This window comes from Paroedura picta, chromosome 2 (assembly GCF_049243985.1).
Source record: "Paroedura picta isolate Pp20150507F chromosome 2, Ppicta_v3.0, whole genome shotgun sequence".
NCBI classification, from domain to species: Eukaryota; Metazoa; Chordata; class Lepidosauria; order Squamata; family Gekkonidae; genus Paroedura; species Paroedura picta.
Window position 1 is genome coordinate 73,517,473 of NC_135370.1, and position 26,733 is coordinate 73,544,205.

At 45.8% G+C, this 26,733-nt stretch overlaps 1 protein-coding gene across 5 annotated transcripts; it reads right to left on the minus strand.

Moving 5' to 3' along the window:
* Positions 1 to 178: 178 nt before the first annotated feature.
* PRKAG3 (protein kinase AMP-activated non-catalytic subunit gamma 3) lies at positions 179 to 23,601 on the minus strand. 5 transcript variants are annotated; one of them, XR_013228189.1, is made up of 13 exons: positions 23,360 to 23,526; positions 21,657 to 21,696; positions 19,836 to 20,470; positions 17,826 to 17,907; positions 17,186 to 17,244; positions 15,184 to 15,229; positions 12,559 to 12,613; positions 11,567 to 11,693; positions 11,012 to 11,177; positions 8,189 to 8,226; positions 7,397 to 7,543; positions 5,127 to 6,087; positions 179 to 2,025 (listed from the first exon to the last, which is right to left on the minus strand). XR_013228189.1 is itself a non-coding variant. In XM_077320753.1 (12 exons), exons 1-12 carry the CDS (start codon positions 23,472 to 23,474, stop codon positions 2,003 to 2,005), a joined length of 1,587 nt encoding a protein of 528 aa, XP_077176868.1. In that variant the 5' UTR covers positions 23,475 to 23,601; the 3' UTR covers positions 179 to 2,002. The 5 variants fall into 5 exon arrangements, 1 of the variants encoding a protein (XP_077176868.1); XR_013228190.1 differs by lacking the exon at positions 21,657 to 21,696 and having other exon boundaries at positions 5,039 to 5,220; positions 23,360 to 23,601; XR_013228188.1 differs by lacking the exon at positions 21,657 to 21,696 and having other exon boundaries at positions 23,360 to 23,601.
* Between the last annotated feature and the right edge of the window lie 3,132 nt (positions 23,602 to 26,733).

Below are 26,733 nucleotides of genomic sequence, written 5' to 3' on the forward strand. Positions count from 1 at the left end.
TGGATTGTGAAAGAAGGTAGGTTGACAAACATAGTTTGCTGTGGAGGCCAAGGATGACTGAAGGGCACATTAGATTTCCAATCATGATCAAAACCTTTCTCTGGATTTTTCCTAGATTTGGGAACTCGTGAAGGTCTGAGACCTAGTCTTACTTACAGAATCAGTCATATAATACTGGTTAGATTGTAACACTTATTTTATTGTTGATAGATTGCTGCTTTGCTCACCACAAAATTTAGGTATAAGTTAATTTGTGCAAAATGTTGTTCTCTTCCTTTTCCTCCAGTCATGTTCATGAATTCTTTGGGAGACTTCTACTACATTCTTTACTCTCTGATCTGGGCTCAATCTGTGTTTTTTTGTTTGTCTTCCTGAAGACCCTATGCTTTTAAAACCCCAACATCAGCACCAGTTTGACCATAAATTAGGGTCCTCTGGATCTGGGAATGCTCCTGCTAAAGAGTTGTGAGTCTTCTGGAGGGACTTTCAAACAACTTTATCCCTATCTGCTTATAATAACCCAATGCCTGTGCACAAAGACTCAGACTAGCTTTTTGTATGGTTTACTACTGTTTGTGCTTTACTATAACTGTTACCCCAAAGAACCAAAGAGTACAAATCAGAGGATATCATGACTTAGATGCCCTAGGCTAGTGCTGCCCTGGTTATTATTTGGGTGGGTTGACAGCCTTTCCACCACCAATTGTGAATCTTTGGAACTATTGTGTCTGCCTTTTAGCAGCATGGGATCAAATTTCCTACTGGTTTGCAACAGCAACAGAGAACTAAAGCCTTAACTCATTCTTGGCTTTGCCCTTTCTTCTTGAGCCAGACTAACCACTGAAACATAGGAGCTTGAGTTAGGCCAGCCCTTCTCAACTTTTTTACAGCTCAGAAACACCTGGAACATTCATCAGGCTTTGAGAAACTCCCGTGCAGAATGTGGCTAGGAAGAAAAGATGTGTCCACACCCACCTGGGGTCTCTCCCCTTCCCACCCCCTCGAGGTCCATCACTGGCCATTTTGGAAGGGAAGGAGGGGGCAGGTCAACCTGACCATATATGGTCATATCACCCAATATTTAATAATTTTAAAAGATATAAAAATATTTAACTCCCACCCATTTGTCAAACCTTCCAGGGCTGTCAAGAAACCCCAGGGTTTCACAAAACCCTGGTTGAGAAAGCCTGAGTTAGGCATTCTCTTCCTGTCATGCATGTGGGGGGAACAAAGTCTGAACTATTTTGAATTACTTACAAGTAGAAAAACTGATGGCTTGAAGAAACATGTATTAATATAATGCCCTCTTGTTATCACCTAGGGCTAGAATTATCTTTTATAGCTCATCCTGAGGCAACCTCCCAGCACATTGCTAGCTTAAGTATAATAATATAAAATAATCCAGTAGTTAGAACAAGTGTCCAATTGTAACATAGAAGCAGTAGGAAAATCTGCCTCTTTCTGCTGTGCCTAACAGAGCAATCTGTTCAAGCAGTTTCAGATTACAGTAAATATACTTCTAACATGCAGCTTCTACCTCCTTTTCTACTTTCCCTTTGAGTTTAAGGAGCCTTTGAGTGTCCAAAGAGCCTTTGAGTCTGTGTAAGCTGGCACAGAAAATGCTTTTGGCTGTCTTGCAGCATCTTGGATTTCTGTATGCACACACTGTTTGTAGGGCTTGGGGGAGGAGATGAGCAGCTGCTGCAGTGTTCAGCAGAGGTCTGCTTTTCTCACCAGCTGTAGAAGGGCTGCTTGAACAGCACTGTGGAAGGTTAAGGACCTGAGCATTATTTACACTTGGGAAGTCCGTGTCCTTCCTCATCATTTCCTTTCCTTTCTGAATGAGGGGCAGGCCAAAGGGCAAAGCAGATGGATAGCAGCACCATCCTGGCCTGGTAGGAGGACATGTCTTCCAGAAGCTGGAGGTCCCTTACTCCTACTTGCCTTGGCTGCAGTCGTAGTAACCTAAGGTCCAAATAGCAAGTAGTCTTCCACATCTCCCTCAGAGGGAATGGCGGTCAATTCCTGCAGAAGGGAATGGAGAGGGTATAAACACAATAGCAAGGGGGGCCTGGCTTAGGCCCCTGTTGGTGTCTGAAAAACACAGGGCTGTGGGAAAGCAGCTCCTTCCTTCCATACCTCTCTTGCAGAAGTTTCATCTCACGCATCATCTGGTCAGTACCACTCTAGTGTCAACATAGGCCAAGTAACTGCAGTCCTGTATCCCTTGATTTTTATACACAACTGCTAATCTGCCAGCTGCCAGTTTGGCTTCAGTATTGTGCTATGAATCTGTCACTTTGAGATTAGGGAAGTCCTTGGCCATGTTGCTTAGCCCTTGTAACACAGCCACAAGTCCAAAAGAGACTACTTCATGGCAGTTTGGGGCTCAATAATCTGTACTTGTATTTGCTAAAAAGAAATTGCCTGCGGTGATTATGTGTTATCACAGACATGGATATGCGCATGGCAGCATTACAAACGTAACTGAGCCATGTGCCTTTCGTGCTGCTTCCTTCAGTCAGGATACCTGATGGGCTGTTCTTGTTCCCTCAGCACAAGCTTTAGGTGAGGGGTGAGACCTGAATACAGTTCTTTCACATTTCAGATCCCCTTCTCAAATGGTGCCGTTTTTATTCCCAAAAACTGATGACCCCCAAGAAGGCAGTTTTACATATAATCTTTTTTGTAATCAATAAATCTAGATACTCACAGGAGCTGCAGAACACAACTTCTTTATTTGCAACCTAGCTCCAACTAACTTAGGAAAAATGAAAGCAAGGGGAAAAAATTAATTGATGGGTGGAGTTCACCTCCACTCCTAATAAGGCTTCAGTTAACTCTTTACTGTCTAGTTTACTACATCTTCTTTGAAGGAAACATGAGTGTGTAACTAAAATGGAGATCTGAACTTAGGCCTCCTCCATCCAAGGCTGCCAGAAGTTCCACAAGGGTGAGCTGGAGCCCCCTGCATCGTAAACTAAAGAGGCACCAAAGCCAGTCAGAGAGCACTTAGGCACTCTAGTAACAGAGTCTCCCTCTTCACCCCTATCTTAACCTGGCCAGCTATCAGATGTTTTGTTGGGATTCCTATCACAGGAAATTGTGCTTGTCCTTCCAGAGGAACCATCAAAAGATGAGTGTGACTGGGGGACTGGGAGTGTGAAAGAGGGATCTCATGTAAGTAGCTCTCTGCTTTTTGTTAAAATTGACCAAGCTACTGTTCCATTCCATGTGCCCAGCTGGACCATAAGCCATTCTAATACTGTGTAGTGGGAGAAATGGAACATGCTTGTTGATGACACAGGAGCCTAATTATAGGAGGAGTGGCCATAGTTGTCCCATGCACAAATCCACAGCATTTGGCACACTGCTATATACAAGCATACACGCATAGCCATACATACATCTGTGAAGATGGCAACAATGTGAGATAAGGAACCAACAACAGTTGGTAGAAGTGCAGGGGATATTTCAAAGTCACACCCTCAGCAGGGAGGCAACAGAAAGCACAACCACTGTGGCTAAAGCATTTCCCATTATCCTGACAGAATTGTATATCTTTCTGAAAAGATAATGGGAAACCAGCCGGGTACATGAACAAAAATTACAAGCTGTAGGGCTACTATATCCATTTGATGATCAGATCCCTAGATGTTCACTTTGATTTCCAGATATTTAGATTATATGTCAGCCTTACATTTGCTGTAAGCGTTGGCAAAATTTAAGGCCAGGCCAGAATGTTTCTTGATTCCTTTCTATAGCTGCCATTCACTACCACTGAGAAAGGGACTGGGACAGGAAGAAAGGTAGGTAAGCTAATCCTCTGCAGTTGAATCATCACATTTTGTCCTGTTGGTGCTTGGAAAACAGAAACCCAGAGAATGAAATGGTGGGACCCAATCCAAGCCCTTTTATGGACCATGGGGGGGGGGGAGTTGCAACAAGCATGATCCAGTACCACTAACGCTAGCTTCTCCCCCTTAAGGGTGGAAGAAAAACAGCTTTACTGCAGGAGTTGCCTGTTTGCCCTCTTTGTTTTAAATGAAAAACACAGACAGAAGCAACAATACACTCTGTTTTGAATGGTCTGGGTACTTTTCTGGATTATATATGAATTTTATCTAATAATGCCTCTCTTTCTAGTAGACGAAACAAGTTGTTATTTATTTCCTTTATTTGTACCCCACTTTTCTCTCTATTGGGGACCCAAAGTGTCTTACATGGTTCTCCTCTATTTTAGCTTCTCAAGAATCCTGTGAATAGCTGAAGCAGAGAGTGTGTGGCTCAAGGTCACCCAGCAAGCTCCTGGGTTTGAAACGGACTCTTGACCATCTTACTACTGTCCTGCACTGGGGCTCTCAGCAAAATGTTTCACAAGACACCAGCTTCACAGGCCTACGTTTGGATGATGGCTACTCACTTGGGGTGGCTTTAACTGAGCCTTAGAGGAACTGAATGGATGACTGAATGGAACCTCCATTCTCAGAGGCAGTATGGATGGGGGTATGGATGGGGGTAATAGCAGGAGAGAATTAGTGTGTTCATATCCCAGTTTGAGCTTCTTGTTCATACACTAGTTTCCTTAGAAATGTGCCTTTCCTGTTTTGTGAACGTTACAGTAGGGATCACTCAGTTATGTAATATTCTGCCAAAGGGATTCATATCATATACACAGATCTTTGCATGGATGTGCTGACACTAGCAAATTGTTTTGCTAGACCCATCCAGTTCTTTTCAATGCAACAAGAAAAGAACAAGAGAGAAAGAAAACCCAAACTGATCAAGACTGGAAGGAAAGCCTCTGATCCCACAGCACCAAATTTGGAACTTCTTTTTTTTTCTTTTTTTTTGGGGGGGGGTCTCTGTGCAGGGCATGCAAAGGCATTCCCAGTTTGTGGCAGTGGCTTCCCTTCCAGGCCTTGGTGTTTGGGGACACACAAATACAGACCTGGCTTGGCTGAACAAGAAAGACCCAATGGCAAGGCAAAGGAGAGCAGCAGGGGAGAGGCAGCCGAGGTCAAGGTATGGGGCCTACCTGAGCTGGAGAGAAGCGGAGGAAATGGAGGGTACAAATGAAGGAAGGATGGAGCGTCGAGCAGCTTAAGAGTTTAGGGCATCGATACCTGCAGGTGTGAGCACCAGGGCCTGGAGAATGTCAGAGAGGGACACGATCCCCCGGGGGGCATTCTTCTCATCCACTAGAACCAGGCGATGGACCTGCCAAACAAATGAGCCACACAGCATCATGGGGAAGAGAGAGGGATGGGGGCAGGCAGAGACAAGTAGTTCAGATCCAGAGAATAGTGATACTATTCAGCAATCTTTCTCTTTGCTATTCTGGGTGGCATATTCTAGAGCAGGGGTAGTCAACCTGTGGTCCTCCAGATGTCCATGGACTACAATTTCCATGATCCCCTGCCAGCAAACGCTGGCAGGGGCTCATGGGGATTGTAGTCCATGGACATCTGGAGGACCACAGGTTGACTACCCCTGTTCTATAGAAAGGAAACAGTGAGAAGCAACAGGGTTCTATAGAAATCATATTAAAGCACTGAATACAATTTCTAAACCAAGGTTTAGGGTGGCTTCATTTTTATTCCAATTTCACAGCCAAGGTTCTATAGATAACTGTTTCTTGTACCATGCAGTAAATGGAGATTTCCAAGCACATGTTGTAGATAGCCAGAGGGGGCCTACTCTTCCTTTTGTACAGTAGCAAACAGGTTTGCCACTCTGTGACATGTGAAATAGCCCTCATATTTCTAAGTCATCAATGCACCAGACTGTTTATGCTTACCTTTGAGGTCCTTCTTCCTGAACAATATGCCTCTAGGTGAGGATTCCGGCATTCAACCTGAATCTCTTTTTAGTGACTCATTAACAGAAACTGCTCCATTTTCTCCAAGGGAACTGATCTCTGTCACCTGGAGATGAGCTGTAAAATGGGATCTCCAGGTCCAGACTGGATACTGGCATCCCTACCTTTGACCACCTGGAGGAATTATATTGGAGGAATAGACAATCTGGTGGCTGATTGAGGGATGCAACAAGTTTCTCACCTCCAGGCTGAGCTGTAAACCTAAACTGTCATAAATAAAAAGCGGGGGGGGGGGGGAGGAAAGAACCAGACATGTACTCTGGCCCACCAAATATCTGTGACTAAGACAAGTTGGAGAACCCTCTGAATAGGAATATGCCCATTCCTAGTCCCACAGGCTCCTCCAGTCTATTCCTTGACTGAAAAAAGACTGATTGAGACTTCTACCCCTTTCTCCTGCTTCACAAGGAGGCAGCTTTGGAATTACAACATGGCTGCCATTCAGCCTGAGAGACCTGCCCCCTTGAAATACATGGAAAACAGATACCAGAAAATGTCCTTACCAAATCTATGCATAATAGGGATGCCAGTCCCTAAGTGGGATCCGGGGACCCCCTGGAATTATAGATCATTTCCAGACTAAAAATATCAGCTTCCCTGGAGGAAATGGCTGCTTTGAAGGGTGGACTCCATTGCATCATACTCCACTGAGGTCCCTTCCTGCCCCAAATCCCACCCACTTCCAGCTCCATCCTCAAAGTCTCCAGGTATTTCCCAACCCAGAGCTGGCAACTCTAATGTATATCCTCTCAGTGCAAGAAAAAACACTACATACATGGTCATATATAGATGTCCCAGGAGCAGCCTCTCCAATAAAAAGAAAAGATCAAACTGGCAGCTGGGTTGCTGCTACTGCAACACTGAGTGTACCTAAATTGGCATGTGACACAAGAAAGAACTGGCATCCACAGCAAGTCAGTCACCAGTGAAGACAGACTTACAGCCCTTTAGGAGATTTCTCTTTGCCCTTCCCTTACATTTCTGGCAAGCTTTGGTCTTGAATAACTAAAGCAACTCCACGTGTGGGGAGTTCTGGACTAGAAGAGAAGTGACCAGCTAATCAACACTCTGCACAGATGGCAGGGAGGTGGCTTCCCAATGTCATAAGGTTCATTTGGCACTCTGCACGGCCTGCTCCTCTGCTGTGCCCTTAACATAGTCTTTATTACGGTAGTAGACCAGTAATCAAATTACAATAAAAGTGGAACAGACCCTCAAACTGCCCCCTCCCATCTGCCATGCCCCCAGGTTGATGTTACCAATGGGAGGTTCCAGCAGAAAACTCCCAGAGATGGGCAGATCTTCTGTCAGCCTGGCCAAAGAGCTCTGTCTTACAGGCCCTGTGGAACTGAATCAGCTCCAGTTTAGATTGAGGTTTAAAGGTACACACTATATGGTCAAAACTGGGGAATGGAAAAGAAACCAAATCTAGCTCCATGGTTGCTATTCTTAAGGCCTTGCATATATTCTCCCTGCTCTACAAACACAGGCACAAACGCACACAGACCGGCCTACCTGCTCTTTGGCAATGCGATCAATGATATCTTCCATTGTCTCATACGGGTGGCATGTGAGTACCCCTTCAAGGCAGACTGAGCGCTGCTTCAGAGCTTCTCCCACACTAATGTCCAGGTTGTTGTAGGACTTCTGGGCAGCCAAGTGCTGTGGGAAATAAGTGGTGATATGAGGGAGGAGATCACTCAGGCAGAGGACTTGGAATCACCAGAGAATATCCCCATCCTGATCCACACGGGAAGACCACTGACCAAGGTGGTGGTATCCTGGCTTTGATATACAGGTGGCTCTAGCTGAAGGAAGTGATTCAAGTGTGCTGCTGTGTTCCCTGCAAGAGTTCCTTGCAATTTGGAATCCCTGTCCTCAGGGTTGAACTCCAAATCTTCAGGAGTTTCCCAACTTGCATCAGGCAACCTTTCCCTCCTACCCTCTGCCAGTTGCCAGGTGGGACCTGAGAACCCTATCTCAAGAGGTGACTGAAAAACAACAATATCTCCAGATTCTTCACATGGGCAAAGCTTGGGAAACTTTCAGTAATGACGGCATATCACACGCACACACGTACATACACACAGATGATCTCCCCTGCTATAAAAATATCTAAAACGTTACAGACAATGCAGCAAACTATCCCACGTTCTTAGCTTTGGTTCATCAAAAAGCTCTCCCAGCACTTCATTGAGTATTTCTGTCTTCTGTGTAGCTCCTTGCCATTTTTACCCTCCTTAATTAATGCACCTGTTTATCTGACAAACTAATTGCACTTGTAAAATTGGGTAGTGCCAAACTTACAATCACGTCAAAACGGGAGTACAGGCCAACTACTTTCCCTGTAAAAGAAAGAAGCAAAGACAGCATCACGAAGAACTCCAAACAATGGCAGCCTTTCCCATCAACTCACAACTCTTCAGCAGCCCTCTGCCAATGAGTACAGCAAGAGTTTCTGCATTTATGGACACCTTCGGGGTTTGGACACAGTGTGGCGGGTGCAGTAAAAAAAATGGCTGCCATAAAATAGAAGGCAGAGCTGGGCCAAAAAAAAATTGGCTGCCCCGTTTTATCTTCAGTCACTCAGTGAAGATCCTTGTGTTGTGGTGGCAACTGCTTCCAAAGCAACATTTTTACAAACATTTTGACTTACAAAAGTCAATCAAATCTCTAAAGGCTAGTCAGAAACCCTGTTTGGCAAATGCTCCATCTGGCATGACTCACTCTTTAAGAACACTTGGTGGGCTCCAAGAAAAGTATTGGTGGGTGCTACGTTAGGCACCCTGTACTATTGACTTGTTATTGTATTATTAGGTATATACCACCACTGCTGCTGCATTGCTCCTTAAACAGGACAAGAACACAAGACCCTGACACAAGGGGTTCTCAGATTAAAATTTGAGACAAGAAAACAATAAAGGGGGAAGGAAGCAAGATGGTGGCAGGGATAAACTGAGAAAGAGGTTGTACTAATTCCAGTGGGACATGATTTGGCTTAAGTAGGGCAGGGAGACTAAGGGTTTGATGAAGCGGATTAAATAATTCGGTAAGGGCACCCAAGGCGGCCCCTGTCCGTGATGAGGAAGGGTGCCCATAGCCCCCTTCCTCCGGACTGACAATCTGAGTCAGTCCTGCGCCAAGGGACCAATTGCGAGCTGCGCAAAGCACGGCTCGCGATTGGTCCCTTGGCACAGGGCTGACGAATCAGGAGGCGCAAAGCACCTCCCAATCCGCCCCCCTTCCACCTTGCACAATCGCACCCCACAGCCGCCATTACCAGCTTCCCCTGCCAGCTGCACAGTCGAGCCGTCCCCGCACGAACACTCAGGGCCACCCACTGTCGTCCTCGCCCGGCCTCCAGCCGCCTCCACATTCACACGGGGCCAGGGATGGCCGCCCGTCATCGTCCTCCTGCCACCTCCAGGCGCCCACAGGAAGAACGCCTTGCCCTGGCCCACACGCCCGGCCCCGGCCTGCCCCACCACCCACTGTTGCTCCACATGCTGCCGCGGCCTGCCCCCACACCGCCGCCCCCGCAGCCACTCCGCCCACCCGCCTTCGCCCCATTGCCGATGGGCCCAAAGCCTCTACAGCCACACCTTCGCCTGCTCCATCTCCTCCGCCAATGCTACGGTACGCCGCGCCGTGGGGAGGGTCGACACTGGACGAGCCGCTCCTCGCCTCCCGGCCCTGTCCCACCACGACCCCCGCGACTTCCTCACCCAGCTAGCGCCCGCTGCATTCAGCCTGCAGCGGGCTTGATTACTAGTACTGTATATAAAAAGTCAAACTTTACTAGCTAACCAGGGTAAGGGAACTGGAAGTTAAAAAAAAGAAAAATACATTGCTACCTACAGCTCATTCAGGAGCCCTCTACCTTAGCTGTTACATAGTGGAGATTCAAGATGGATCTGCTTCTCTGCCTAAAGCAGAAAGCTTCTCAAAAATTGGGAGGAATCATAGAATCATAGAGTTGGAAGGGGCTATACAGGCCATCTAGTCCAACCCCCTGCTCAACGCAGGATTAGCTGAAAGCATCCTAAAGCAGTGGTCCCCAACCCCCGGTCCTGGGACCGGTCCCGGTCCATGGATCAGTCGGTACTGGGCTGCGGCTCCTCCTTGTCCTCCTCCCCAGCTGTTGCCTTGGGGGCCACCCTGCCACTTTGCCACCGGCTCACCTTTGGTGCTCTCCAGCAGCTGCCATGGCTGGGGTTCCCCCTTGGTGTGGCACTGCACAGTTGCTGCTGGCAGCGCCCCCCAGCGGGCGGTGGGAAGTCAGGGGTGCCAGCAGGAAAGCAAGTGGAGCAGGGGCTCAGGCAGCGACAGTGATGTCCCTTGGCAAAAGACTACCCCCTCCCCGGGGCCTCAGTAAAATTGTCAAGCGTTGACTGGTCCCCGGTGATAAAAAGGTTGGGGACCACTGTCCTAAAGCATCCAAGAAAAGTGTGTATCCAACCTTTGCTTGAAGACTGCTAGTGAGGGGGAGCTCACCACCTCCTTAGGCAGCCTATTCCACTGCTGAACTACTCTGACTGTGAAAAAAATTTTCCTGTACCTTTCAATTTTATCTACGTCCTTCTTGAAGTGAGGCCTCCAGAACTGCACACAGTACTCCAGGTGTGGTCTGACCAGTGCCGTATACAATGGGACTATGACATCTTATGAAGTAGAATTCTTTCTCTTCCTGCCAAACTTGTGTACATGACAAACCAGAGTCAGGCCATGGCCGGGCAGCTAGGAAATTTACATTTAAAAATAGACCATTTGACCCACTCTGCCTGACCCACTAGTAACAAGTGTAAATAAACAGTAATCCTTTGACTGACAGTCTGTGGCTGGCTCTCGCTGAATGAGAAAGTCCAACAGTTTTCTGTAACACGCTACTTTTGATTGTGTTGGGAGTTTACATTTAAGAGGAAGGGGAGGGAATAGGCTACTGTCAGAGTCAGAAACAGGACAGCTTAGCACAAGCTGCCTCCCCTGATGGCTCTATTTAATAACCACCACCCAGCCAGCCTTTGGATGACTCCAAAGGAAGGAGAGCATTTTAATAAGATCTTTTTAATGAAACTGAAACCAGAATCCATTCATGCTCCAATGAGAGGTTGAGCAGAGGAGGCACAGTACCTGCTTCATTAATGACAGGCAATGCTGAGACCCTGCGGTCCACAAAGATCTCCAGGGCAGTGTACACAGGAGCCGACTCTAGCACCATGGCAACGTCACGGAAGGTGCCAATGCCCAGCTCCTGGATGGTCTTCTGCAAGAACCTTGGCTTTGGAATCAAGGCTCCCTAGAGTGAGAGAAGAGAAGATAGCTCTGAGGATAGGAAACATTCCCCTCTCCAACCCTCTCCATTCAAAGAGACAGAAGAGGAACTCATGGGAAAGAGAGGCCACTATGGACCGCACTGCGACATCCGCTGTGAATCCCCAGGCACCTCTCTGCCCTTTAAAAACTAGAATAAACAGCTCTCAGTTCTGAAGAGGTTTCAAAACATGTCACTATCAGCCTACAACATCCTTCCTCCCCTTACAGTGTAAGCATTTGGGGGGCAGAGAGTTATACATTTGGTACCACTTTGTAGAATGTCTCATGTGCCATGCATGCTGGAAGGAAGAATCGGATGTGGCCAGCCCACACCCACACTCCACTGAAGTATCCTATTCACCTAACACTCACAAAAATATGCAGGAATTTGAGGATACGTTTGTGTGTCAGGATGTGGAGGACATTCCCTGAGATGGGCTCAATAACAGGCAGCCGATGGATCTTGTTCTTAATCAAGGAATAAACGGCATCAAAGAGGCTAGAGAAGGGAGAAACAGAGCCACATTGTATGCTTGGCTTATACTCCTGCAGCCAACCAATCAACTCACTCCACCCATTCACTCTTACAACCTTTGGCATTACGTAACACAGACTAAAATGAAGTGGAGAGGTACTATCGAGAGATAGCTAATATTGTCATGCTTTTATGGACTAAAAGTCTACCTGTTAACAGTTGCATAGCAGGCAGAAAACAACAGGTGATGCTTTTGTACCTTGGAAACAGTGGTTATAAAAGCCACACCTGTTGATTTTTGCCTATTATATAGTTGTTTTATGCAGAAAACTTCTGCCCATAAAGAAACAAAAACAAAACCAACATCTATATAGTGCTAATCAAATTGGCACAAAATATTGTGCAAGCTTTTGAGCTCATCAGAACTTCATTGGGCTGTATGTTACATTCTTTTTAAAAATTCAGATGGAGGGAAGCAGGATGATGCTATGACCTGAACTTGCAAATATCCTCTGTGAGATGCATGCTAGCAAACAGCTTAACTTTATTGCTGGTGTTAGGTTACAGCACATTCTCCGGGAGGGAGCAGTTGTTTTGATGGCTTCCATTCTTTGTTCACACAATGGAAATATAAAAACCACACAGCAGTCTATTTATGATCCAGTGTTCTATTCCCACTGCTATGGTCTCTCTCTCTTCCCCTTGAGGCAAATGTCCCACTGAGCATGCCCCAGCACTAGCAACCAGCTGACAGTGTGGATTTAGCAAGGGATGACATATACAAATTGTTTGCAAAAGACTAGCCAACCCAAGAGCAAAAGGGGGGTTAGTGATGCCTTTCCAACAACATGTCTGTGTGCAGAAGAAGGAAGCAGCAAGAATGACTTACCTATCATTCGGGGAGATGTAGACTAAGGGTTTGAAAGAACCTTGAAGATACACCTCTGGAGAAAGGGAAAAGAAAATTAGTAATGTATCTTCCATCTTAGGAAGGGATGGGAAAAACATGGAGTGAGTAATTACCAGTGTAAAGCAAAGTTGGTAGAATATCTGTAGTGGATTTTCAGCAAATTTAGAAATACCATGAGACATGCAACAGTGTGAGTTTACTACACCATGGGTCATGATTGTCAAGCTGAGGCTGATATTACATTCTTCCAAATTCTAGCACACAAAACATATAGGAAATTGGCATTGGTGTGATTGGTGTGGTTCAGTCTGTGCTAGACTGAAAAGATCCAAATTTCCTTGCCACAACTTGCTGCAGCAACTAGGAATGTGAATGGAAGTCCCATGGTAACTATTTTATGACTCTGCAATTACCTGGGGCAATATATTCCGTCTAACAGAGTAACCTATAACCCTGTGCCTCTTCTTCAAGCTCAGTGTTTCTGTCCCCCAAAGATCTCCAAACCGAATTTCCTCCAACATTTAAAGTGCATCCTGTTTCTCTGAAGGTGCTGCTGGCTGTTCCATAACTACTCTCACAAGAATAATTTCTTTCTTCTAATGCTGGTTTGGAATGTCCAGAGAGCTGATTGAGGAAATAAAAATGCAACATAAAGGGGTGGTGGGGAAGGGACATGGCCTAAAGGAGAGCAGGTCCCGGGTTCAGTCCCCAGCATCACTAGTTAAAACGATCAGTTAGAGGGAGATTTAAAAAGTCCTCTGCCTGAGACTTGGAGTTTAAACACCAGCCACTTCACATAACGTTCAAAGGTTGTGAACAGGGAGCTGATGGTTCTATTATCAGTTCAAGTATTTGTCAACCAGTTTATGTCTGTTGGGCTTCACTGGATTGTTGCCTAATCATACAGTACAATCCACAGACTGACTGAGATCTACAAAGCCCAGTTCTTGCCAGGTACCTGGACTGTATCTGCACTGAGCTTTTATTCCAATCCCAGGCCATTCAATCCCTGTCATCTACACTAAATGAGATTTTCATTTTGATTTTGGGCAATTTAAATTTTCCCTCTGCAACAAGTATAATTGATCTGGAGTGACCCTAGCTTTCCCATGCAATATCATAGAGTGGATATAACACTCAATATTTGAAAAATCGGCATGAGTAAGTATGTAGCTGTCTGCTTTCCCTGAAATAACGAGCCTCCAACACTGCAGAAAAGCCCTGATTGGCCAGGGTATCAGTTCAAAGGCTTCCTCATTCCCAGGTTGAAAGGCTTCCCTTAAAGGGGAAGCCCTAACTTCTCTCAGCAGAAGCACATCTGAACTTCCCTAATCACGTGCAGAATACTTTTCTGATTCAAGGGGGGGGGGGATAGAGGAAGACCTGAGTTCAAATTGATCTGAATTCAGCAGGATCCATAATGGAATAAACAAAGTAAGTGCAGATTCAGCCCTGGTCTGCTCAGCCAGCAGTGGTTTAAATGGATAAACAAATCAGTCACAATTCACATAAATCAGTCATACATAAATGTTCTATTTTAACAAAATCTTACCCTCTGGTATTTGTCAAAATAATCCCTAGTGATACTAATGGCTGCTGATTGGTTTGCATTGGCAGAGATTTTGCACATGCAAAAATCCAATGCAAATCTATTCAGCATGAACCAAGCAGGTGTCTCATTGACACCTTCTAGCACTAGAAATTTAACTGTACAGCATATCAATGGGAAATTTTTACAGAATCTCTACCTGGAGAGGTTGTCAATCAGAATAGGCCATGCTTGCACTGATAGACCAGGATAGATAGCGTCACCTGTTTGGCTCTCGTCGTCATTGTTGATCTAGTGCATTTTTATTCTATCCTTCCTCGGAGGTGCCCAGAGAGATGTACACGGTCCTATCTTCCTTCTTTTATCCTCACAGCCCACTTTGAAGTAGGTTAGGCTGAGTGGTTCAAAATTATTCAGTGAATTTTGTGGCAGAGAAGGGATTTATATCCAGATCCTTGTCCAGCCATGAAACCCCACCACTGTCACAGTATGGAAACAGTCCTGCATGATGTTATCTCTGAGACTGCAAGAACAGCAGCAGAATGACTGACTCTTCCACAGCTGAGTTAATGAAGCTAATTCAACAACAGCTTTCAGTTTCATTCCTGTATTGTTATGTGCTAACAAGCTACATCTGCCCAATGACCTCAGCTACACAAAGAGATGTTTTCTTTCTGGATTCTTTGAGGGGAGCTACCTCTGCAGAGGTGCTTCCAGGAACAACATAGTTATAACAACACAAGTCAGGGCACAAAGACAGTATAGGAAAAGACAGACATGAGACATTTTTAGCAAGAATGAAGGACAACATATGTATGAGCAATAAGAGACAGAAACTCAATATCCTTTTTCCAGGGGAGAAATCAAGCACATCACAAAGGGTCATCTATCCAGCTAAGGGAGGCATGGATTTTAGCACATGCAAATCACTATAAGCACACACAAAGAGAATGCAATTCACCTTCCACTGGTGTAAATGACAGAATTCTTATCAGTTTTACTAGTGCAGAATTGCATCCCTATAGACACCAATCCCCCAGTGGTCCCCTCCTCACCTCGCCATGTTTCAATTTTGTGTTCTTCAACCTCGTATATCTGAACCTGAAATGGTACAAAATCTCTGAATTGAACAAAGACTGTTACTCTTCACTCCCAAATGGTTAAGCTTAACGTGTGATCCTATGTGATTTGCTCCAGTTATGCTCTGGAAGCACCTACTGATGGCCAGAGTGAAGCTACACATTGCTTCCAGGAGGTCATGCCCAAATTAGCTGATCCAGTTGCACCAAAAGATGCAGTTAAGTTTTAAAAACTTACAGAATTAAAACTCCAGGTTTTAAACTGTTTAATTTCTTAACAAAATGGCTCTTGATAATTGTGTTCAACATAATGATGAGATTAGTGGCATCTTAAAGACTACCAGATGTGTTGTGACATAAGCTCTTGTGAGAGCCCACTTAGTGCACAGAGTATAAGTGTGGTAGTGCTCTGTTACTCTGGCTTCACCAAACATGTCTGGATTATGTTTTAATACGATTCTGCCAGGAAGGCTTTGTCGTGTCCCATAAACATCCATACTTTCATCATCCTGAGGACTTTGGGAACATGAAGTTCTGAACAGCTCAAAGCTGCTATTTGGACCCCAAAGTGGTTCTCCCCAATAGGGACTCTGAGAAGACAAACTTTCTAGGGCCCCAATCATCTGCAGACAACCCCCCCCCCCCCCAGCCTCCTGGAGCAACCACAGGATGAATTTCCTTTTTTGAAATTACTAATGCAGCTCTGCACTGAAGCTACTAGGGGCACCAAGAAGGCAGAACAGCCTACACTGGAGATGTTCTTCTGCACTGCTGTACAGGCTCTCTGCAGTAGGAGTCTGAGGGAAAGCCTAGCTCCTCAGATCCTAAAAATCCCATCAGCCAAGCCAGCACTGCAACATGAAAAGAACAGCCAGGACACGCCACAGTCCTTGCCAGGATGCAGCCTCCTAATAAGGCCGTTATTTCTAGGAGTCTGGTTTCCCTCTTCCTTTCGTTCCACCCACCTCCACAGTTTTGTCTGCACAATCAGATCTTGCAAAGGGGCAGCCCTGTTAGTGTGTGGGAGCAAAATATTATTTTCATTGTATTTTCCTTAATTTCTCCAATCCCTTTTCACACGTTTCTCCCCCCTTTTGCTCTCTATTCCTGCTTCTAATTTTTCTCTCCTTATCCCCACCCCACTTATTTTTCAGTCATGGCTTCAACTCCCTCTCATCCATCTTGGTTGGCAACTAAAAACATATTTAAAAGTATTATAGCAACATTTTTTTTAATATCACAAACAGAAGGGGGAAGTTAATATTTCTCCATAATCTATCAAAGTAGTAAAAGAATGCTCCCCCCCACACACACAATCTGTTCATGCATAGTAGAAGGTTAAACTGTTTTAGTGGTAATAAATGAGAACCAAAAGTTAGAATTTAGCTTCGCTTCCATTGTAAATCTCAGGTGAGAATGGGGGTAAAGTTGCCAACCTCCAGGTAGTAGCTAGATATCTCTTGGGATTACAACTGATCTCCAGGTGACATAGATCAGTTCACCTGGAGAAGCTGGCTGCTTTCAAAAGTAGACCCTATGGTATTATATCCCATTGAATTCCCTCCCCTCCCCAAGCCCTGCTTTCCTCATGCTCCCCCTCCAAAATCTCCAGGTATTTCCCAACCCAGAGCTGGCAACCTTATGCAGTGGTGGTGGTAGAAATAACCTGGGCCAGGATCTTCTGATCCCTTTCATATTTTTGGCACTGAAACACCCAAGATCATCTCATTCTGAGATTCCTAGTTTTATTTTATGATGAATTATACCTGCCACAAATGGACAGATGGACATGCTCATTCTTTTATTATAGATACATGATAACAGCCTACCCAGTGATTAGTTTTGTTATAATTTTTGGTTTGGATCAGCATCATATAGGGGGCTCAAATGCCCATGATCCCATGGTGGCTCTTGGCAGCCCTCCTCCCCAATACAATATGTACATTGGGCAGGAAATGTTGGATGCCAGAAAACCCACCAGAGGTGATCGATAGTAGCGATGTAGGATATTAATGAAGTCAGTGATCGTCAGCATACCTGCAGAAAGAGAAGAAGAGCAAGCAGGTAAAGGTATGGGTTTAGTAGAGCTCAGGGGACCTGAGGAATGAATGCCCCAGCAATAGTTATAAGAACTTTCAATGAAGCAGGGACAAGGGCTTAAGTAACTGGACACAAAAGTCAGGCAGAAGTTGCTTGAGATCTCCATAAGGGACCCATATATATGACGACGAGGTGGTGTTTATACCCTGCGTTTCGCTACCCAAAGGAGTCTCAAAGCAGCTTACAATCTCCTTCCTTCCTCTCCTCACAATAGGCAGCCTGTGAGGTAGGTGAGGCTGATAGAACCCTGATATTACTGTTCTATGAGAACAGCACTATCAGGGCTGTGATAAACCAAAGGTCACCAGCTGGCTGCATGTGGAAGAGCGGGGAATCAATCCCAGTTCACCAGATTAGAAGCCACTGCTCTTAACCACTACACCGCACTAGCTTAAATCTGCACAGATCTTCTGTGCAGTGTGGATGGTTAGAAAAATTGTCCTAATGCTCATGATCCATCTTCTCTAAGCCCATCCCTTCTGCCTTCCCTCCCAAGCCTCAACAACAGTACCACTTACCCACAAAGCACTGCTTCTTGCTGTCCCAGAGAGGAGCAGCTCGGACCCCATTGGCCACCATGGCAAGGAAGGCTTTCTTAATCTGGGGACAGAGAATGGAATATTTACGGCTAAAATGGCAGCTGTTCTTCCATCATGTGGGTACAAAGATATGGAGAAGAGGTGCATGTAATCTAACAGGCTGAAAACAAATCCCAAAGTCAGTTTTCTATTTGCTCATCATTCACCTGGGACTCCAGTTCTGCATAGGTGTTATTTAAACCTTCTCCACTAAATTTCACAGCACCTTCATAGTTTTTCCACTTTCACTTCATGAGTCTGCAACTTTCTCTAAGTCAGTTGTAGAAATGTAATAAATCATAATCTGTTTTGAACCACAGTGAGAAAGACAGGCTGTAAATAACATTAAATAAGATCAATGAAGAAGTTGGGAGAAACTGGAAAGATACCACTGCAGTTTAAGGAAGAACAGGATGAAACAAAAGCAACCACCAGGCTTCTCACCCAGCACAGAAGTCCTTAAAGAACTTCTTGCAAAGGAGGAACCAGGCAGATTTGATGTCCCTAACTCCAGCCCTTTCCAGCTGCATTTTCTTCCCCACTCTCTCATCTGTCACATAAGGCCCTTGACACATCAGGACGCCCCCCAGAGGGAGTTGAGATATAGTGATCAGAATCTACTTGGGATTCCTGGTCTTAGGGGGGTCAAATTGGTCTTAACCAGAGCCAGGGCTTTCTCAGCCCTGAGCCCGGCCTGGCGGAACACTTTGCCACAAGAGATCAGGGCACTGCAGGACCTCAGACACAGTTGGAAACTCTTGTCTTTGCCAGGCCAAAGGTTGAGTCCTGCAGGAACATCTAGCCACCAACAATTCTGCCTGCCAGTGAGGGCTACATTATGGAACCCAACCCCCTTCCCATATTGAAATCAACATTAGCTATATGATTTTAAAATGTATTTAATTTTAAATTTTATTTTTGCATATTTTTAGAATGTGCGTATTTTATTGAAAGGGCGGAATAAATATTGAAACATAGATAATGAATGAGAGTGGGGGAGGGATCAGACGTTTGTATTACAACACCCCTGGGAAGATGAATTATAGGGCTCCAAGGACAATGAGGGTCTACCCAGGATGGAAGGTGCAATAAGGAGTTAAGGCCCACTGACAACAGCAAGAAATAACACCATTATAATGTCTCCAAGTGTAACACCCACAATTCCCCTATTATTTAGCATATTTAGATGCCACTTTCCTCCTGTAATGTGGGACTCAAAGTCCTAATACATCAAGTCCTGCTACCTGGAAGTGGGAAGGGAGAAGCTTCTATCTATACTGCTTCCAGGAAACCTGCATGCAATGAGAGAATAATCAGAATTTGCTAAGGGAAAAAGGAGTGAGGACAGCTCACCTCCTGTCTTTCACTTCCTGCCCTTTCATTTAATATGACTTTGGATTCTCTTTCTTGTTCACACCATAGCATGGATATTGAAAACTGAGTTTTTATATAGAATCATAGAGCTGGAAGAGACCTCCAGGGTCACCTGGTCCAACTCCCAATTCACAACTACCTGTCTACCCACAGAGACCCCAATTCCATGTCTAGATGACTCCCCCCCCCCCTCAAAAAAATCTCCAAACTCCAGCCTGGCCTGGAGGAAATTCATGTTATAGGGGAATAACTTTGTTCATTGGGTAGAAGAGGCAGAGGAACCATCTTGGGTCACATTATTCTCCTGTCTGGTGGATTTCTTTTATTCGTTTATTAAAACTCTTTTCTTCTCAGTGTGAGAACATCATCCTTACATCATTTTCCTCCAATCTATCCTCCAGCAAGCTTCTGTGGCAGATTAGGGATTTGAACCTGGGTACCCCAGAACTTAGTCTGACACTGTGTCTATCACATATGCTCTCAGAGATTACCATTAAACCCAGATGCTTAAAAGTCAACTCCCCACCCTACCAATATGATCCACAATGCCTCAGATAGCTCTGACATCCCTCTCACCTGCAAGGTGGTTTCAAACACCACCAGCTTGGAGCTGGTAGGAATGGCATCATAACAGTGGTGGCTCCGCATGAAATGCATGTAGATCTCAGCATCTGGGCCCAGGAAATCAATATCAGGACCAAACCCAAGGATTTCACAGTCAAGAGAAATTATGTCACCATCACCATCCTTGTTGTCCTGTTCTAGTTTGATGCCCTTCACCTTGGCATCAGGAGCTTCCACTTTGTTCTGCTGATCTCCATCTTTAGCATCCAATGTGGCTGTCCAGGTATCCTGGCCCTCTTTCCTAGAACAGGGCATTGTAAGTTTGACCTGAGGGCTTGCTTGTTTGTGATCCGTAGCTGTAACCTTTGAACCAGCAATATTCTTAGTTCCATCAGACTCTTTGACCATAGAATTTGTAGTCTTAGAGTCCAATTCTGTTGCAATGGTCATCACAACTGTCATTTTGTCGTCCCAGTGTGCATCTTTTGCATCCTGTGCAATAGCTTCAGTATCCCAGTTTATGTTCTGGCTGTTGGACATGACATCCAACTCTGCGCCTTTCCCATCTGCAGCCAAGTCTTTGGCTTCCATCTCTACAGTCTTGGCTTCCAAACCTGATTCCTTGACATCCAGATACAGGGAGGGGCCTAGTAGGCAAGGAGAAGCATTGCAAATCCAGATACCCAAAGCATCTTGCTGGGTGAAATATTTAAGACAGAGTTTTCTTTCCTTCTTGCTAAGCCCACAGAAATGGTATTTGTTTGCCTAAACAAACTACAGGCAGCCAGGTATCACAGCAAACAGGCACAAGTCATTTGCCAATTCCACCCTGTCCCATTCACAGCATAACATAAAACACACACACATCCAGTTAAAATTATTTAGTTCCATTATGTGCTGAATAATAGGAGACATCCTTTTTTCAATAAAGGCAGATTATAGGCATTATTTGATTAGGGGCCCAAAACTGAGCTAGTCAGATGTGAGGGCTCTTGAAAAATGTACAGTACAGCAAAATGTTTAATTATTTCCTCTGAAAAGGCACAACCAACTAAGATGAGTGTATGCAACATATTTATCTGCTTTATAATCTTTATTATGAGTTCCCTCACAACAACCCTGTGAGGTAGGCCACTCCAATTCCAATCTATAAAAGCTGGAAGATTCTACACTTGCTGAGAATAATCCAAACATCAAGGCTATATTTCGAATCCAGACCTCTGTTTACATCATAACATAGTCCCAATGAAACTGGAACCTCTACACTATCCCTAGCATGGCTCTGATTTGGAAGGGGCATCAGCGTAGAGGAGAAAGACCACCAGGCTAGAATAACAGGCTTAGTTATGTGGAAATAGTGGCATCATATACAATATATAAGAGCCTCTAGTGGCGCAGAGTGGTAAGGCAGCGACATGCTGTCTGAAGTTGTCTGCCCATGAGGCTGGGAGTTCGATCCCAGCAGCCGGCTCAAGGTTGACGCAGCCTTCCATCCTTCTGAGGTCGGTAAAATGAGTACCCAGCTTGCTGGGGGGTAAACAGTAATGACTGGGGAAGGCACTGGCAAACCACACCGTATTGAGTCTGCCATGAAAACGCTGGAGGGCGTCACCCCAAGGGTCAGACATGACCCGGTGCTTGCACAGGGGAGACCTTGATACAATATCCCTAATTGTGTGTGTTTCAAACCATGGCTGTAGTCATTAGTAAGTTTAGAAGACACCCAGTGCAGGCAATTAGCATCCAAAGATGGACCCTGGGACAGATCTCAAGAGTTAAGTGGCCTTCAAGCAGTGCAGTCTGTACTTGGGTACCAGCAGGCAAAACACGCACCTGCTTCCTGAGACAGGAGACCATGGCTCACTGAGGGCGCCTGGGAGGGGAGGAGAAACAGACAGCAGTTAAGGAGGGACTTCAGTCCACAGTGCAAGAAAGTTCAGCTCTCCTTTTTGCTGGGTTAACTTCATTCTGGCCCTGTGTGTGGATGCCTGAACTATGAAGCACACATTGTAGAGGCAAGTGATGAGAGGGGGCCTGCAAAATCTCTTCAATCCCAACCAGATATGTATCTAATGCAAATCCAATTCTGGAGGGACCCCAGCTACATTTCTGCTTTTTTCAGCAAGGAGCAGCCAATAAGGCATGCTAGTCTTTCCATGCTTGTGAAGCTAGTTTAACAACTTCCTAAAGTTGGCATTGAGATGTACACAAAGCTGTTGAAGGGAATATTAAATATGGGATGGCAGCAAGGAGGCAAATGTCTAAATCTGGGACAGAGTAACCATTTGTTCTCCCAGTGGCCAAGGCAGAAGAACAGGCCCAATATTTATCACCACTCTTGCCCATCACTCCTTTTGGCTGCCTTTAAGCTGCTCCACATCAGCAAATACGCAGATTTAATCATAACAGTCCCTCATCATGATTTAAGTGAATGCAAGTCTAGCCTAGGGTTGCCAGGTCCCCCCTAACCACCATTGGGGGAGGGGAGGTTAGGGTTGCCAGATCCAGGTTGGGAAATTCCTGGAGATTTGGAGGTAGAGCCTGAGGAGGACAGGGAGTTCAGTGGGCTGCAGTACCACAGAGTTCACCCTCCCAAGCAGCCTTTTTCTCCAAGGGAACTGATCTCCGCAGTCTGGAGAGGAGCTGTAATGCCAGGGGATCTGTGGGTCCCACCTGGAGGCTGGCATCTCTAGTCTAGCTAGTATTCCTAAACTCTCAATCTGACCTTTAGTTTGGAGGCCAGATTTTACTGAGCGTGAAGGGTGGTCAAAACTTCTGATCCCCTGGGGGAAAAAATGAGGGGTTAATCGGCTGGAGGACTCGTAGTTTTTCCTTCTCTGGTCAGTGCTTTCAAAGCCCTCTTGTCTCTCTGCAGTTTAGCATCTTCTTCGTTCCCGCAGCCTGCCTGTCCTAGCTCAGTCCTCGGGGCCTTCACAGATACTTCTTCTTCGCATAGGCTTCTCCATTCCCTCAATTAATGCAAATGGATACCAGCATCATTCAAAGCTATGTCGTGACAAACTCCAACTTCATCCTGCCACTAAACAACATGGGGAGGATCATAATAAAGGCGGACGTGGTCTCTAGTCGCGTGCGTAAGGGGGAGGGAAGGGACAAGAAGTGTGGGGGGGGGGGGAATGCGAGCGTAGCCGGCGCTTGATTTCCAACGGGAAAGACGCGAGGCGCCGGGCAAGCTCGCGAAGCACAATCTTGGACCTTATAAACAAGCCTTTTCCGCAGGGGAAGGGAGAGGCTGGCAGATGCTGCCTTCTGCACATGCTCGCAGGGAATCTTCGCCATGACTTGCGTTCTACTCCTTGGCACTAGGCTCGCCTGTTGTTTCGAGTCTCTCTCTCTCCCTCACACACCCACCCGCAGCTGGCTGCAAGCAGGAAGGCGCTGGAGGGACTGTCCGCCGCAGGAAGTGCCCCGCGTGTTTCCAGGCCTTGGCCGAGTGCCGCAGGATTGCAGCTGTCGCCGCCGTTCCCTTTGTCCGCGGCGCCTGTTGCCCGCGTCCCCTAACCCGTAAGCCTTACCTGCTCCGAAGCTGGTGCCGCGGTGCCTTCCATGCCGCCTGCCGGGCCAGCTGCTATTTAGGGTGACCGGCTGAGGAGCTTGAATATCAAGCTGGGCCTGGCACAAACATGCCATTGGGCGGGAAGAGGGGAGGGAGGAGGAGAGACGGGTTCGGGCAGACGGAGCGCCGCTGCCATTGCACTGGAAGGTTCTCCGCGCCAGCACAACACGCACCGTTTGCACAATTGTGCTAGTTGCTACTGTGATAATGGAGATGGAGAAAAACACTCAGAGGCCCAGGTCACGGTTTGGGGACAAACGGGCAATAACACAGCCGAATCCTGCAGTCTGAAGACTATATCTATTGTGCCCGCGGCCCCGAGTTGAATGGCAGTCAGAAGCTTAACAGGTTAAGCCGCTGCCACTTGGAAAGAGCACATATGGGAAAGGATCTCCTGAATAGTTTATTCTTTTTAGGCAATGCTGTTAATTTCCAGTGGTTTAGTAAAACATTCAACATAGGCTACACATCAACATGTTGCAGTCCTGGTAGGTCCCCCTAAATACAACTCTTCCAAGCGACCCTTTTATCCCCTTTTTGAGTTCCAGAAACACTAAAAGAAAGGGAGACTGCTGAAGTACAAGTTATAATGGCACTCAGGACAATGGAACCCCCAGGGCTTAATGGAGACCCTGATTTCTCATCCCACTGCATGTGTTAAGTTCCTTCAGTTCTCCCATCTGCTGTAAGCTTCTTTCTTATGTTATATGCTAATTTGCAGCTAATCACAAGGCTTACCAATTGCTTCATCCAGTTAACTACCATATTTACCGGAGTATAAGACAACTGGGCATATAAGATGACCCCCCCCCCCAACATTTCCATTAAAAATATAGAGTTTGTTACATTACATTACACTACTATGGGCCACTATGGGCAGCTATGTCTATCCCAACTGAAGTGCACCCAGCGTATAGGACGACCCCACCACTTGGAGGTACATTTTTCAGGGGGGGGGGAGTAGTCTTATACACCACCAAATACTGTATATTTATTATTCACTTCTACATCAACTCCAGTTGGCCCTTTCTAGAAAAACACCCTCTACCTATACATAATGGTTGTTGCAATCTATCTGAAGAACTGCATGCACGCAAAAGCTTACACCAGAATAAAATTTTGTTGGTCTTAAAGGTGTCACTGAACTCAAACTCTGTTCTGCTTCAGACCAATGTAGCTATCCACCTGAATCCCACTATCACTCAGTCTTAACCAAATTATTTGACTGTATACTATGAAGGCTTTCTTTCAAACTGAGCCCTTGTGCTTTGGCAGTTCAGCAGCAAAGCTCACCTAGCCAGTCATTCATCTCAATTCGAGTAGCTGCTTTCCAGTCCCTAAGAATAATTCAGTCTGCTACTATGAACACAGCAGAGCAGGGCTGCTTATGAATCACAGCTCCTAAAATAGAATAAGGAAATGAAAAAGTGCAGATAGGAATCAGAAGTTAATGCTGGCCCAATTGGACAGCTCCAACATGGATGTTTCAGCTTTTGAAGGAAATAAGTTAATAGTTCCCTTGGCCCCAGAAGGGGGCTATCTAATGTTTACTTATTGTATTGCTGATCCCATTCATCAGTCAAAATAGCTTCTATCACTTAAAACACGCTACCCATATTAATGAAGTAAGAAATTTGGCCTTTTCTTAAACACTAAAAAGACAAAAATAGTGACCACTGCAAAAAATAGACATGTCACAACAGCAATTGATGGTGAAGAGATTAAACATGTTCAAGAATTCATTTTTCTTGGATCACAAATTGATGGGAATGGTGATTGCATCATGGAAATAAAACGTCAAATTGCTCTGGGAGGCTCAGCAACGATGAGCTTGAACCGAACATGGAAAAGCAAGGACATAAGCCTGACTACCAAATGAAGATTAGTTAGATTAGTGGTCCCCAACCTTTTTCAGGCTGCTGACCGGTGGAGGCAGGGAGGGCGATTGCCTGGCCGCGCATGCGCGGAAGTGCATTTTCGGCCATGCATGAGCATTGCACGTGCACGGCCCTGCTTCCCTCTCCCCCCTCCCATAGTAAGAAGCTTTCCGGGCTGCAAGCTTGCAGCCTGGGAAGTTTCTTACTGCGGGGGGGGGGGGAGGCGGGGAGAGGGAGCCGCGGCCCAGTGCCAGGGCCTTCGGGCCGCGGCCCGGTGGTTGGGGAACACTGAGTTAGATCATATTTCCAGTAGCCACTTATGGCTGTGAAAGTTGGATGATGAAAAAATCAGACACGAGAAGAAGGCTTCTGTGGGTTCCATGGACAGCAAAAGTCACAAACAAGGAAATACTACAGTGCATAGTCTGATGTATCACTGGTAGGCAAAATAATAAAACTCTGGCTCACTTAATTTGACCATATCATGCCCTCCAATTCAATGGAAGAAGCAATTAAGCTAGGATTGGTCAGTGGAAAAAAAGCTAGGCCGACAAAGAACATGGCGGTTAGACACGATCAAAATGGACACTGCATGGCTGAGGGAGGCAGCACAGGATCATGGATCATGGTAACAGCTAAGCCTTGGGATCAGCAAGAATCTGGCTCAACTGAATGGCTGGCAACATTACCATCACCCGTATTAATGTAAAAGTTGCTCAGGGTTGGGAGTTCTTGTGATGTCTAGACCAAGCACAACCTGCTATGCAGCACCTAACCAGGGGTGAGGAATGTGTACCAAGACAGGACGCAGGAAGCAGGCTCCATGTACATTCCATATAGTTGCCCACATTCCCAGCATGGATTAGTAGGGAGTAAATTACACAGTGGAGAAAGAATAGCCATTTTTTATTTGTAGAATGTTTCTCCAGATGTCAAACCATGGGATAGAAGTATACTTTGGCTGCCCAACCTTACTACATCACAAATAGTTGGGCTTTCTGCATCAGATGGCAGAGAGGCACAACTGGGACTTGACTACTCTTACTGTGGTTGAAAACAATTGCCATGTCTTCTCTGGGCCAAATATTTAGCATATGTGGATTAAAATTTGGTAAGGCTGCCAAGAGCCCCCCCCCCCCCAAAAAAAGCAGCTTAACAGACTACATCAAGCCCACAGGCTGCAAACTGATCTTCCCTGATCTAGGAAGGAATGGACACAAGAGGGAGAAGAAAAGAGCACACGACCACTATTGTCTCTGTTTGGACAGTGGCTGGCTAATGCTGAGAGATGGTGAGTCAGCGCAGAGCTGAGATTTGAAACAAGGATTTCCCAGGCCATAGCTCATCTCTTGGACCATGTATGTTACATATGCACTTCAACTTTAGTATAATGTCAGCAGAGAATCAGCGAGCTACAGAACTGCCCCAATCTCTTCTCAGATTTCATGCATGTATG

What these genes read in the sequence shown, in the direction of transcription:
- PRKAG3 (XM_077320753.1), bottom strand. Translation starts at nt 23,474, where the DNA reads ATGGCATGTTTGTGCCAGGCCCAGCTTGATATTCAAGCTCCTCAGCCG. An exon ending in TACATCTCCCCGAATGATAG is followed by an intron (nt 11,694 to 12,558) that starts GTAAGTCATTCT and finishes TCCCTTCTCTAG; the next exon opens with CCTCTTTGATGCCGTTTATT. An exon ending in TCAAATTCCTGCATATTTTT is followed by an intron (nt 11,178 to 11,566) that starts GTGAGTGTTAGG and finishes CTCTCACTCTAG; the next exon opens with GGAGCCTTGATTCCAAAGCC.